Raw genomic sequence first — 13,698 nt, 5'->3', positions numbered from 1 at the left:
GCCTGGATGGTAAAAATATGCATTCAAGTGTATTATTATTATTATTATTATTATTATTATTGTCATCGCTAACTTCAAGTGTAAGTTATCTCGCAACCAGACGAAGCTTCTGGGCAACCTGAGGTTGTATTTGTGCAGTACAGATTAAGGGTCTCTGTGGAATAAAATAAAAACTACAGACTCAAAGCTGTCAGAGCACCAGCAGCCTGATTTGACATCTTAAAAGTGTCTGAATCCAGATGACAGTTATTATCAACACTGGGAGGAATCATTGGGAGCTGGATGTTTTTTTTAATTTTAAGTCGCTAGTTCATTAAGAGCCTTTTGTTTTGTAAAAGGCCTATCACCTCATAAATAAAAGTATTTGACTTAACTATGAAACACATTATTATTACAACATATTACATACTATTTATTAATTATTATTATTATTATTTTAGTAGACCTAGGCCTACATCGCAGCTATAAATCGGGCCAGGCAACCTAAATTCAAAGCCATTTGTTGTCTCGGACCAAACACATTTTCTAAAGAAAAAGTTAAGTATGGTTAAGGTTTTTCTTTAAAAAAAACAGCATGTTCTTGGTTTTCTGATTGACTGCATACTGCCCACCGCCTGCATGTTTACGTTTTGCTGAGTTTTACACCGAGTTAACTGCTGATCATGGGCATGAACCAACACTCTTCGCCTGCTTTCACACGGTGAAGCGTGTCAGGCCTCTCCACGGTGCTTTACAGACCTCTAGTGGTTACATAATGGTAGTGTGATAAAATGATACCGTCCCTGGGGTCTGAGGAGCTTTAGGTACCTTGCAAGCATAAACAAAATGAAGAATTATTAACTACATAGAAGTTAATGCAGTTAGAGCCCCATACATCACCACTGAACTGTTGGGATCAAAGATAGTTCCTGAAGCACCTTCGGTGTACCAATAGTTTCCCATCACCAAGTGTTTTCACAACTTAGTTTGTCTTTCATCAATGCAGTTACTGGAAGATATTTGCAGAATCATTTATTCTAACATCTTAAGTAAAATGATCCATTATTCACCTTAAAACAAAGACTGATTGTAACCCCTCATATCAACTTTTTCTTCTCATATAATTTCTAAAGGAAGACCGCTAAGTGTGCTGCAATCTTCAATGGTGATATAGCATTTCAGACAAAATGAAAAAGTAGATTTGTGAGCAAACATTTTTTTATTAATAAAGGCTTTATCTGTACACATGCAACATGGTTTGATACCGTTGCTTGCAGCAAGATAGAACCACACTGGATATCAAGCATTTGAATACTCTAAGCATGCACATCAAAATGTAAATTCCACTAGTTCTTTAACTGGTTAAGAAGCATCTGAAACGTTAGATGAAGAGCAGCGATCACTGAAGCACTTGACAAATTCGCAGTGATTGCCATTACATGGGTTGTGGATCTGTGCCATAATATAACATCTGCGCAAAGATTAATTATTTCAAAGAGGCAGTTGGTGATACACTGAGATTGATTTGAGAATTGGAGCCGGTACATTGGTTTTCGGTTTAGTCGGTTTCACTTCATCATGTAAGGTAATAGCACTCCTAACCACTGGGGGCAGTCATGTTTACCTTGATGGTTTGCATGAGGTCTACGTACACACAAGTTCATTGGTTGATGGTGTTCTGGGTGGTGAGGAACCTCTGGTTTGAAATCGCTGGGAATCAAAGTAAATATGAAAAGTAAAAAATCTCCCAGAAAACTACTGTCTACAAATATTTAATTGAAATATGAACGCACGTGAGTATCAGAAGCTTGTAGCCATTAATTCACAACTGTGGCTGATGGGATACTGAGTATTATTTCTTTCAAATCCAATTCATTATTAACCGAGCTAATTAGAGGCAAAGGTTGTTGCTCAGCGGCGGACAGTGGTCCAGCCATCATCATCTGTCTCGTTCTTGGTGCGACGAGGGTTTTCTTTATCAGTACGCCAACCCTTCTCTCCATCAGCATCACGCTCCCTGTCCTCTCTTGGCCGCTCCCTGTCCTCTCTTGGCCGCTCCCTGTCCGGCTCCTCCCGCTTATCATCACCACCACGCCGCCAAGTACCTCCTGAGAAAACAAGGATGCTCATTAGAACATGTTCAAGCAGGAACATGTTGATTTTACAAGTATATCTCTGGTTCAGAAGTTTATATATTTGTCCAACCTTTCTTTTTAAGACATCAGCTGTAGCAGTAATTAAACAGGTAAACAGCGACCTCTGCTGGCTGAATGCAGCACATTCATGTAGTATACCCAATTCTTCTGTCAGAACTGGACGGTCAGTAAGTTCACACCCACTTAGTAATGAGTTAAGTCAATTTGTGTCATTCCTAAATCATGCTCTGCTTACCATCATCAGGTTCTCTGGGTGGGCCTCTAAGTTCACGGTCATTCCGGCGTTCTCCAACACGGCGTTCTCCAACACGGCGTTCTCCGCGGTCACGGCGATCATCGAGGTCAGCGCCCTCTTTACGAGACTCTCTCCAGCTGCTTGATTCCTCTGTGCCTAGTTTCCTCCACCCACTCTCCTCTCTGAATACAGTGACACAGATGAACATAACTGTGACAACTCACTCAAAAGCTAACTGTGATAGCATCTACTGCAAATAATTAACAAATCAACACTTGGCATAGGTCTATCAGGCCCACCTCTGCGGACGACGGTCTCTGAAGCGATCGCGGGGTTTTTCCTCTCCTTCAGCATCATCTCCATCCTCTTGGGCTTCCCCACGAGGAGGACCCCAGCTCTCCTCTCGGGCCTTTTCCCTCTCACGCCATCCACCTGCAACAGAAGCATTTGCTCGTCATCCTGCTAGCCATTAAAACAGAGCTGCTGTGCAGCCTGACTGTTGAATAAAACACTCTTCAGGTCAATTACAAGACCCCTGTCACTTATTAGCTGATGAATGGCTACAGGCTTACCAGGTCTGCCCAGGGGCTTCCAGGGTTTGGCGTCATCACCACCACGACGAGGCCCATCATCCATGCCTCTCCTTCCACCTCTGTCATCATCTCCTCCTCTTCTGGGGCCCCAGTCATCATCAGCCCCACGCCTGAGAGGCCTGGCGTCGTCAAAGCCACGTCGCGGGGCGCGGTCGTCGTCAAAGCCACGTCGCGGGGCGCGGTCTTCGTCAAAGCCACGTCGCGGGGCGCGGTCTTCGTCAAAGCCACGTCGCGGGGCGCGGTCTTCGTCAAAGCCACGTCGCGGGGCGCGGTCTTCATCTCCACCCCTCCTTGGTCCGCGATCATCATCAAAGCCTCTACGTGGACCACGGTCATCATCGATCCCTCTGCGTGGAGGACGGTCATCATCACCGACACGTCGTGGGCCTCGATCATCATCAAAGCCCCGGCGGGGTCCTCTGTCCTCTCCGCCCCTGCGAGGACCTTCTCCTCGCCTTACGGGGGCGTCTTTATCCTCTTTGTCATCATCACGGCCCTCCTGTCTCCAGTCCCTAGAGAGCACAGGTAATGCTGTAGTCACCTCTCATGGTTTAATGGGGTAAACAATAAAAACGTGGGATCAAGTTATACATACTTTTCAGGCACTGAACGACGCCACTCTGAATCTCCTCCATCGGTGCGCCTTCTCCATCCTCCCTCCTCCTTCTCTTTCTCACCCCAATCCTGTATCAGCAAAGTATATTTGATCAGGCATGCAAACTGGTCAGGGGTACGCAAGCAGATGAACACACACACGGTGTCAGAGTGGTCTGTTTAAGAAAATTCCCCAAGAAATGTTTGAGCATTAATTTCGTGCATTCTGGGGAAATTTCTGCACCAATTTCCTTTCCTGCAATAATTTGTAGTGGAAATGTTTTTATTTATGTATAAGGGAAACACAAAATTCAGGTGGCAGGTGACAATTGAAAATCTAAAAATATAAGAGAACGGAAAACTTGGCCAAAAAGAAACTGTGTCAAGAGGTTGTTAAAGTTACTCACAGGTGCTGCACATTTTGGGTAATTTTTTAATTAGTAGCTTGATTTATTTTTAGCTTAAGTTAAATAAATACATTTTCTGGTTGCAAGCTATTCAGAACATTTTTAACAAATGCTTTCAGAAAGTGGTGAGGACATGACCCCAGCATCCCCAGTGCAAACAATTTAGCCTACCTTACATGTAGCTACTGTGCTTCTTCCGGTCTCCATAAATGAACAATTAGCTTAGCTAACATTATTGGTTAATAGGTTAACTGTGGGCTAACTTATAAACTTGCAACATTTCTGCATCAGTTATGACCACAAATATGCTCTTGAGACTCAATAATTGTAGGTTTCAACCATCAGTTAAAAAAAGCTGATTTGTACCTTAGCTTTCTCCTCTGGGGCGGGGGCCCTCCTCTCCTCCTCACGGCGCCGTTCTCGCTCCTCGATCTCCTGCTGACGAGCACGCTGTTTCCTCTCCTGCTCCTCAAGCTTACGTAGACGCTCTTGGTACTCCCTCTCCTCCTCCTCTCGCTGCTCTTGCTCCAGGCGTTCGCGCTCCTCACGCTCTGCAGGAAAATAACATGAGGTGTATTCAAACTACCTAAACATTGACAGAAAAAGAGCTACCACATTTTGCTCTGATAAAATAAAATAAACCAGGGTGAGGCTGATACCACGTTTAGAATAGTACTAAGGATTAAATTTTCCTGACTGAAACTTTGTCGTGACTAGGGGTGTAAAGGTACACAAAAATCTCGGTTCGGTATGTACCTCGGTTTTGAAGTCACGGTTCGGTTTATTTTTTACAGTGAGGGGGGAAAAAAAATGCAAACATTAAATTGCTGCTGGTTTATTATGAACTTTTGTAAACTTCCAAATTACGCATAAAAAAAGTTCTCCACTAAATAAAATATTCTCAAAACAATACAGCATTTAGCTAATAAAAAAACGTAAAAGACGTATAATAATATGGATTACAGTGCAGCATTCTTCTTATTTTTTTATTCCGTCTATGAGCATTATCAATCCCAGCTTGAAGGCCTGCTCAGATAAAAAAAAATTGTAAAAAACTTTCGCGAAGTCTAAAGTCTGTTTAAATGCCGAAAGGCGTTTGCACTGTGCTCGTTTTTGTTCCCCCCCCCCCGTTGCAGTGACGTTCTCCTTCGCGTGATACTATTAGTGAGTTAGCAATCACTACTAAGAAATCTCACTGCTTCCGTCTTATTGACTTGTCCGTTGTTGTATTTCACAAATACAACCAAAGTGTTCCCAAACAGAAGACCTTAATAATAAGGGAGGGTCCTAAAGCTCTGGCTTCTCTGCACTGGCCGTGTGCTTAAGTCACAAGTTAGCGAGAGGCTGGGCTAAAGCGGCTGCTTCTGTAGCACTGTACCTGTGCCGCAAGGCAGAGATTTGGTCCGCTACTTAATATGTCCGTGTGGAAACTCGGAATTTACTTATGTTCCACACATAAAACAAGCCTAATATATGGCTGCATTCGGTGCACATGTGTACCGTTCTGAAAGTCCTGTACCGAAATAGTCCGGTACAAATACATGTACCGTTACACCCCTTGTCGTGACCCATTTCACTTGCAAAGATCACCTAGGAAAATGAATTCTTGGTGCTGGGCGACAACTCAGATCCTGCCTGTAATTCCTTCATTTTCCTCCTCGTGGTAACTATCAGTTTTCTGTGGTATATTAAAATTCCACCTCCTTCTTTAACATGACTGGTTGGCTCACAGGTTTCTGTGTCCTGATGCACATGTGCAAAGAGAAATTAATTACCTTTCTTGAGCTGCTCCTCGTGGATACGCTGTGCCTCTTCCTCTTTCTGACGGTAGTAAGCGTTACGCCTGTCCTCTTTGCGCTGCTTCTTCCTTTCTTCCAGGCGCTTCTTCCTTTCCTCCACCAAGCGCTCTTCAAAAGTTTTCAGTTTTTCCTTTGAGGACAGAATAGTGAATGTGAAACAAATGCTTCAAACAGCTGTCTCTCATTCTCTTCTTTTGTTACAGCTCTGTGCACCATCATTACCGCGATACCAGCAGAGAGGCACTTAAGTTCATTTGTATTTTAATTCTAACACAAAGGAGTTTTGTGTGTTCCAACAACTGTACATGTTAGTAATAGTTCTAGTACATTACAATGCCTTTCAATGCAGAAATTTGACTGAACTGGGAGCAGTATAGGTAGTTAGTTTAAAACGGTTTCCCAAACATTTCAGAGTTGCTGTCTCAATGGACATTTGACAAAAGCCAGATTCTGGCAATTCCATAATTATTGGCTACAAATAATTAATCTCCGGTCTAATAACAGGGTACCCCCAGGTAAGTTAAAACTAACTTCACTGTCATATAATGGAAAACCTGTATGAATTTTAAGCCTGAGAAAAATCATTATTTACAAAAGTTAATAAAACATTTTGTTATAATACTCACATTCATATTTCATACATTATACCTTTTTGGGTGCGTGTTTGTACTCTGATAACATAAAATGAATCAGGGACGTCACTTTGTGTTGAAAAGTGGTGGCTTGTTAGTAACACGTCAGAGACGTTTTGTTTTCTTTCCCGACAACTGACTGATTCGCACAGAGCTTGGATGGCAGAGCTTGTGCACCGGAACTCCACAGTCCAGAGCGTAAAGCTAAACACTGACATAAACAGTAAGGTTACCTGTACTAACCTGTATTAAATTTAAGACTTTTTTAATACTTTTAAGACTCTGCGGGTACCCTGAATAATAACAACAACACCACCACATGATAACTTCTAACTTCACGTTTGTAATGTCTGGCAAAAACATTTCTCATTCTTGTACCTACATAGCCATTTATCACCTCGTCAACATGGTTAAGTTAAGCAACTAAAACAACTTGGTAAAGGTTAGAGAAAGAATGTAGTAGTAAATAGTTTATATGCTGTAAATAATTTCCAGTCTAAAAATGAATGATTAGTGTATCAGTGCTCAGCTTGAGTTGATGGACTAAATGGTCTTACCTCATAAATGAAGCTACGGGCAGCAGTTATTTTAGACAAGAAGTTTTCTTTGTCTTCCATCATCCTGGACATACGCTTCTTGTGCTCCAGAGCCTTCTCGCGTTCAACCTTCATGTTACTGATCTACAAAAAAAAGAAAAAAGAAAATTCTTACATTCTACTTACTTTTTTTAAACATTTCCTTGATCCATGTACATTTTCTTTTTTCATACACACATACCCTCTCCTCCTCCTGGAGCTCCCATAGCTCCATATCCTTGACACGCTGCTCCTCATACGCTTTTTTGATAAGAGGAATCTCCTCAAGACGTTTTGCCCTCTCAAAGTAGTCAATCTGGAAAGAAAGCATTGTGTCAAATTCACATCTATATATTCACATCTCATCTTTATGTGACTGATATTTCCACTGATGTACCTTCTTCTCCTGGTTTTTCAGACGCTCCTGAAGTTCCTTCTTCTCCTTCTCTAGCTGTTCCACTTGTTTGGCCATGATGAAGTCAGGATCCAGCTCTTCAAGGTCCTGTAAAACACATTTGTTACTCTCTCCTTTGACCTTTAGATTCCAATCACCTATTTCTGCAACATGGAGTTCGACATAATGAATCAAGTTGGTTATTTTGGCTACCTCGATATCAATATCCTTGAAGGCCTTTGCTCCAAGTTCAGTCTTCTTGATCTGCTCCAGCCGTTCACGGACCGTCTTCTTCTTGATCTGCTCATGCTCCTGCATGATGCGCTCCTTCTCCCTCTCTTTGGCCTCCTGGCGCAGACGCTCCTCCTCAGCCTTGCGAACCTTCTGCATCTCAGCTTCCCGCTGCTCCAGCTCCTCCTTCTCACGCTGAATGTTGAGGCTCTCCAGTCGCTCTTTGCGCTCTTCAATAGTCTGTCTACGAGCCAGGATGCGCTGGTGATCTTTGCGGGCATTTTTCAGATAGGCAGCGATGGCCTGCTGGTTCTGCTCCTCACGCTCTTGCTGAGAAGGGACAAAAGTTTAGTGTTAGAGTTGAGAGTGTAGAGTTGAAGAATAAAGCAGAGTATATCATGCGAAAAAAGGCAAAACATGATTTAAGAGTTTAATACCGCTTGAAGATGCATGTGTCTGCTAGTATTATGTATGTATTAAGTAGGGCTGTCACAGTGAAGTAATTTCCCCTGTGGTATTATGTTGTGGCAGCTCCATACGTGGTATTATTGCATTTTTCTTCAATGAAGTAATTTGGTGCCATATAGCATAGTAAGAGTGTCTATGGATCTCACCTCACTGCACATCAAGCCACTAACAGCAGCTTTATGGTCTGAGCAAACTAGCTGCTGAGTGCTAGTCAAAAACATTGCCAAGCAAACTCATTTTTGTAGTTTGACTGTCTACACGTAACGTTAGCTCTATCATTACCTTCACGGCATGTCTATCAAGTCAATTTACATACCACAGCACCGCACACACAGGTGCGGAGCAGAATGGGCTGTCCATAACTAGTAACGGTATTACTAATTTTCCACAGAAAGCAACATGAAAAACAGCTGCAGGCATCCAACACACTATGCTCGTTAGTAAGTGAGCTTTAAATGCGGATTATTGTTCAGTTTCTCTCGACTGTCCCTCGGGATTATGTTTGTCCAACATTGCCGAGCCTGCTAGCCAAATTAGCAGCGCAATACTCTAACGCCAAGTCTGCTAAACTTTAAAATAAACAGCAAAACAACACAAAACATGGCAACACTTACAGCTTGCAAGTTTGAAGTCAGGTCACGTACAGCCCATGGCAATCCGTCCATGAACCGTTACAGAGCTCGTTACAGTTGTGGAACTTTTGAAGCACTAATTTATTAATTTAACACGCCCTGAAGTGTAAAGTATGAATATTGCAGTGCTTGCCATCCTCCGCGGTAGGCTTGACCAGTAGTGCGGTATCTCAATTTTGCTGTTATTGTGACAGCCCTAGTATTATGTATGTAAAAAGGTTATGTTGGTCACTGATCAGGTTAGAGCTCAGTAAGAGGGTGGACTCACCATGATGGAGGCAGGCTTGATGATGTAGATGGCCTTAGCCAAAGACGCAGACATGGCAGTCAGCTGATTCCTTATCTGCTCTGAGGGCATGTTCTGCAGGAAAGGACCAACAGGGGAATCCTCTTTGGTCGAGTAGTTCAGGTCAGAGCCAAAGCTCAGAGTTCGTGAGGAGTGGTCTATACGGACCTACAGAGGAAAAGGAAATGTTATGTAAAACAGTATGACACCCTGAAGTCTTAACACACATCCACATGACTGTAAAAACACTTTTGTTGGTTTCTCAATAGTGTTAATGCATCTAAAACAAATAATCTCTCCTGATCATGACCTTACCTGCAGATCACAGTGCCGGGCAGCATCCACAATGGAGCGCTCTAGCTGGAAGGCATCCACAAACGGAACCAAGGAAGCCAGACGGGTGAACTCAATGCTTTGATAGATCTGTGCAACCTAATATAACGGACACAGTATAATGAGAGAGATTTCTACTATTACAACATAGATCTGATTTAGGAGAGCATTCCAGGGTGATGAAAAAGATCAAAGACAATTAATTACCTGTTGCAGGAGCCTCAGGATGGTATTACTCTGCAGGTGAGGGACATACTGCTGCAGATCAGCCTCCTTCTCAGCCTGGTCTCTCACCCAGCTCAGCACCTAGTAGGAGAGTCAGTTTGTTAACATACTCAGGGATAAGAAATGACTAGTCACAATAAATGTATTTAATTAAATGAATACAAACGGTCTGCAACTAAAAAACTACTACATGGATTTTTGCTTATGAAGTTGGTTGTCACCAGATTTTTTTTTTTTTTTTTACCTTGGTCACTCTTCCACTCAGCTTCAGAGGATGAAAGTCTACTTCAAGCCAGTTGTAAAGTTCTTTTATATCAGGTACGACATACTGCAGCAAGTTAAATCTCACCTAGAATACAAAGATTAAAATAAACATTTGTCAAAACATTTTCAAGCAGATTTGAATTTACAGTTTTACAAGATAAGAAGAAAAGAAAGTTCTAACCCCCCCCCATTTTTGTGTCAAAGCATTTGATTTATTGCTGCCGGATGTAAAGAAAATTTCAACAATTAATAATAATTGCTAAAATAAATTGCCTACCCTAGCTTTAATAAAGTTCCTTTCTTATTCACATAATGTACCATGTCATTGATGAGACTCTGCCGAGTTGGTGGAGACTGCAGGCCCAGGAGGGTAGCCAGCCTGCGGTGTTTTTCCACAATGATGCCATCCATGTCCAGCAACCGAGCAATGTCAGTGCGCTCGGGGGTGATGGGAATAGACAGTGTGGCCAGGAGGACTCTGGTCGACATCCTGAGGATCAGAAGTAAGCACTATTACCCATTTGGTAACTACCAGATTAAAACGTGAGTTTATCTACAGATTACCAATAAGATACCTCTGCATCTCATCTTGGGTCAGATTCTTGCGCATCTCCCTTGAGAGGTGATAGAGCCGGTGGAGAGTGCAGGCATGAAAGAGAGCATTTCCAGATTTCCAGAACACAGTAGACACCTTGTTGTAGTAGTTGGCCATAAGCTGGGGTTTGGGAGGCTTCTTGGAAAGAGCAAACAGGCCATGGATGTCCTCAACTGCCTTGAATGCTTCCTGGAATAATAAATAATACTTCATTAGTAACAATATTGCCTTCATTTGGACCAAGTGCCACACTTAATTACGCTGGGAGGACATTAAAGAGCTATATAGGAGGTTATTTCTTCTACAAGGCATACACTTTAAATTGTTCCTTACTGTTGACTACTTTCTAAAGCATTTCTGAAAATGTTTTGTACATTTATATTTTTAGTAAGTACACCGAAACATGCATGCTGATATGGCCCTTTGAGAGATTCACTGTAAGGTGGACAGACCTGCCAGAGCTCCATGCTTATGGCGCTGTCCAGCTGCACCAAACGTGTCTCCAGGTGCATAGACTGGCTTTCAGGGTTGTTCAGGTTGATAGCAGTGCTCTGGTTGTGGTGGCGCTGGATCTGACCCAGGTGCATACGCAGATTGTCACACAGCTTGCGAAATTCTGCTTTACGAGTATACTGAAGGCAGAACTTGAATGCTGCAGAAAAGATGACCAGATATTATTTACAGCATTTAGTATGGTACATTAAGTATGTTACATTTAACATGTTATTTATGGTTGAATTTTTGTGTATACACATTACAAAAAAAAAGTATTCAGTGTGTGTCACTACCTTGCTGGGCAATGTCATGGTACAGACGCTCCACCTTGGAGTTGTTTCGTAGCAGGTCCAGGCACTGGCGGTACGACTCCCACAGGAACTTCACCCAGGGAGTGAGCAGCAGGCGATCGGTACGATCTTGAGTGTCCTCGCCACTCACAGCACTCAGGAGCACGCTAAAATCACAACAAGCACAATGTCAATAATCCATCTTAAATTTATCAAGCACATGCTTAATACAATCTAGGGCTGAAATGATTCTTCGTATAACTCAAAATCATCGATTAAAAGTAACTGGCACCGAAGCTTCATTTAATCCACATAACTATATACAGCACACTGCGTTTCTCACGAATGAATGTTACTGTCGCACAACGCTTACAATGTGTAATCAGAGACGGTTCAGAGCGTCTTTGGTGCGATTCGACAGCGCAAATTACAAAAAGGAGGAAGAGAGAGAAAATAGTGAGGGGTGCAAAGAGGCCAGAGGAAGCAACAAAGTGTCCAGAACAATTCTGTATAGTGTGTATTGTAAAACTGAACTAGCCTACCACAACAACACGACATCTATTCTTCTGCATCTCAACAGAAAGCTTAATGTTTAGGTCTATGCATCCATTCCACACAGTGGACCTGACACAAGGTATATGGAGGCAAGTAAAAAAATGTAAGCTACGTTAATTATGGCTATATGTGATGGCTAGTTAACAATGTAAATCAATGTGGTGATTAGTTATAATGTGCCTAAGTTAGCTAGGATTTGTTCAAGATATTAAATAGAGAAAATAAAATTCTGCAGTCAGTTTGTGAAAGTCTGAGCTTCATTCAGTTTTATTATGAAAGTCACAGTTCCTGTCCACTCGTTTTTGCCTTCTACAAATGCCACAAAAAAGACTGTAAAGTCTTTTGTTATGCCTGAGCTGTAGTTACCAGAAACTTAAGTATATATAACTTTTGCAAAAGGTGTTTGTTTTTGCATTTCAGAAAAATATTCTTTAAAACCCAGAATGTAATATGGCACTCAAATGCAAAGAATGGGTTTAGTCTCGACAGATAATATGTAATTTAAGCAATGAAAATTAAACATTTTCTAAAAAGGAAACCATTTAGTTGTTCATTTTAAGAGATGTCTTATTTTCTCTTTTGCATATTTGCTATTGGTCTTTAATAAAGTATTTCTAATCCAATTACTCGCTGGAATAATCTGTAGAATAATTGATTACTAAAACAATCAATAGCTGCAGCCCTAATACCATCAGCATACTGTATAACACACAATCACCTGACTACATTAAGACATACATTTGGATTCTCTATCAGGTTTAAGGAAGCAACATATGTAGACACTTTTATGGATTAATAAATGTTGCAAAGACACATAATTTCTGAATCCAAGATTTGAACATCCTCACCTTTCAGGAGTCTGGATGTTGTCCAGATCCTCGATGTCCAGGACCATCTGCTGGGACTCCTCCTTGGCTGTCTCCGTCTTCTCCTCTGCCAGCTTTAGGTAAGCCCTAACAACATCTTCCAGAGACTTGATATTTACCTGAAAGTACAGTCAAACATTACACCTTGACTCCAAAAGACCGTGGTGTAAACAACAACCTGATCTGTGCAAACATCACAGATTCCTCCTCACATACCTGCTGGCAGATGTTCTTGTACTGGTAGAGACCCTCCTTGGCCAGGTGGCTCTTGCGTAAATCCACGCAGAGCTCCAGGTACTTGAGCATGATGGGCTCGTGGATCTTCTGCCATGTTCGATGTTTTTTGCTCTTGATGACATCGTACAAAACATCCAAGGCTGGCTGCTTCTTGCCAACCTCAAGAAACTCTGGAAACACATCGACAAATGTACACTAATGTAAGTTTTTTTCCAACGTTACACACACCACAAAATCTCGCACCAACGCAATAAAACGTTACAACACCACGGTTAGCTAAATCTGCCCGACACTGTCAGGCCCATGATGCTTGGTGAACATGACATTAGCATTATTTAACGCTGACGTTACAAGAATAGAAAGCACTAAGAATTTGACATTAACGTTAGCTGACAGGCATTGGCAATAACGTTATACAGCTGTCACGAGTGTTGACTGTTAAGCGAACGTTAAGTTTCTATAGTATCACATCAATAGCCAGTAGCAGAAAAAAATGGCCTAGCCGGTTAGCTAAATACTAACGTAGCAAAGATAAAGGGACATGGCTTCCCCGCCATTCCAGCTAGTGTTAGCAGTTAGCCCGGCTAACAACCCCACAACACTAGCGCCGAGCCACTGAAGGGCTCAAGCCTGCTAATGTTAGCTAGTTAGCACGACTGTCTGACATCTGTGAAACACGAAGCTGCATCTTTACTCACCGTTCGCTCGTTTCAGAGCATTCTCCGGCCTTTGGAAATACGCCGGCATGTTTGTAGCCTTCTAGTGAAACCCAAAATTGGCTGACTTGAGTGAATTTTGATGAATTTCACCAGTCCATCCACGCCACGCACTCACCCGCTCCAACGGTGCTGGCTGAG

The 13,698-nt window shown here is 42.2% G+C and overlaps 1 protein-coding gene across 2 annotated transcripts in view; it reads right to left on the bottom strand.

Moving 5' to 3' along the window:
- Nucleotides 1-1,179: 1,179 nt before the first annotated feature.
- Nucleotides 1,180-13,698, bottom strand: part of eif3s10 (eukaryotic translation initiation factor 3, subunit 10 (theta)) — a 13,298-nt gene continuing 779 nt past the window's right edge. Inside the window, exons 1-22 of one of the 2 annotated variants that reach the window (XM_046070054.1) lie at nucleotides 13,540-13,692; nucleotides 12,821-13,011; nucleotides 12,587-12,723; nucleotides 11,187-11,350; nucleotides 10,851-11,050; nucleotides 10,379-10,587; nucleotides 10,122-10,293; nucleotides 9,784-9,888; nucleotides 9,522-9,620; nucleotides 9,297-9,413; nucleotides 8,964-9,149; nucleotides 7,578-7,925; nucleotides 7,368-7,472; nucleotides 7,173-7,286; nucleotides 6,953-7,075; nucleotides 5,740-5,893; nucleotides 4,331-4,515; nucleotides 3,559-3,647; nucleotides 2,943-3,475; nucleotides 2,670-2,802; nucleotides 2,371-2,552; nucleotides 1,180-2,087 (exon numbers count right to left, since the gene is read on the bottom strand). In XM_046070054.1, the coding sequence (XP_045926010.1) occupies nucleotides 1,891-2,087; nucleotides 2,371-2,552; nucleotides 2,670-2,802; nucleotides 2,943-3,475; nucleotides 3,559-3,647; nucleotides 4,331-4,515; nucleotides 5,740-5,893; nucleotides 6,953-7,075; nucleotides 7,173-7,286; nucleotides 7,368-7,472; nucleotides 7,578-7,925; nucleotides 8,964-9,149; nucleotides 9,297-9,413; nucleotides 9,522-9,620; nucleotides 9,784-9,888; nucleotides 10,122-10,293; nucleotides 10,379-10,587; nucleotides 10,851-11,050; nucleotides 11,187-11,350; nucleotides 12,587-12,723; nucleotides 12,821-13,011; nucleotides 13,540-13,588 (3,792 nt within the window). In that variant the 5' untranslated portion in view covers nucleotides 13,589-13,692 and the 3' untranslated portion in view covers nucleotides 1,180-1,890. Of the gene's footprint in view, nucleotides 2,088-2,370; nucleotides 2,553-2,669; nucleotides 2,803-2,942; nucleotides 3,476-3,558; nucleotides 3,648-4,330; nucleotides 4,516-5,739; nucleotides 5,894-6,952; nucleotides 7,076-7,172; nucleotides 7,287-7,367; nucleotides 7,473-7,577; nucleotides 7,926-8,963; nucleotides 9,150-9,296; nucleotides 9,414-9,521; nucleotides 9,621-9,783; nucleotides 9,889-10,121; nucleotides 10,294-10,378; nucleotides 10,588-10,850; nucleotides 11,051-11,186; nucleotides 11,351-12,586; nucleotides 12,724-12,820; nucleotides 13,012-13,539; nucleotides 13,693-13,698 lie in introns of those variants that run through there. The other variant, XM_046070055.1, reaches the window with a different exon arrangement.

This window comes from Micropterus dolomieu, linkage group LG15, assembly GCF_021292245.1.
Source record: "Micropterus dolomieu isolate WLL.071019.BEF.003 ecotype Adirondacks linkage group LG15, ASM2129224v1, whole genome shotgun sequence".
NCBI classification, from domain to species: Eukaryota; Metazoa; Chordata; class Actinopteri; order Centrarchiformes; family Centrarchidae; genus Micropterus; species Micropterus dolomieu.
The sequence above is the reverse complement of the archived record's forward strand: the minus strand, read 5'-3'. Positions and strand labels throughout refer to the sequence as shown.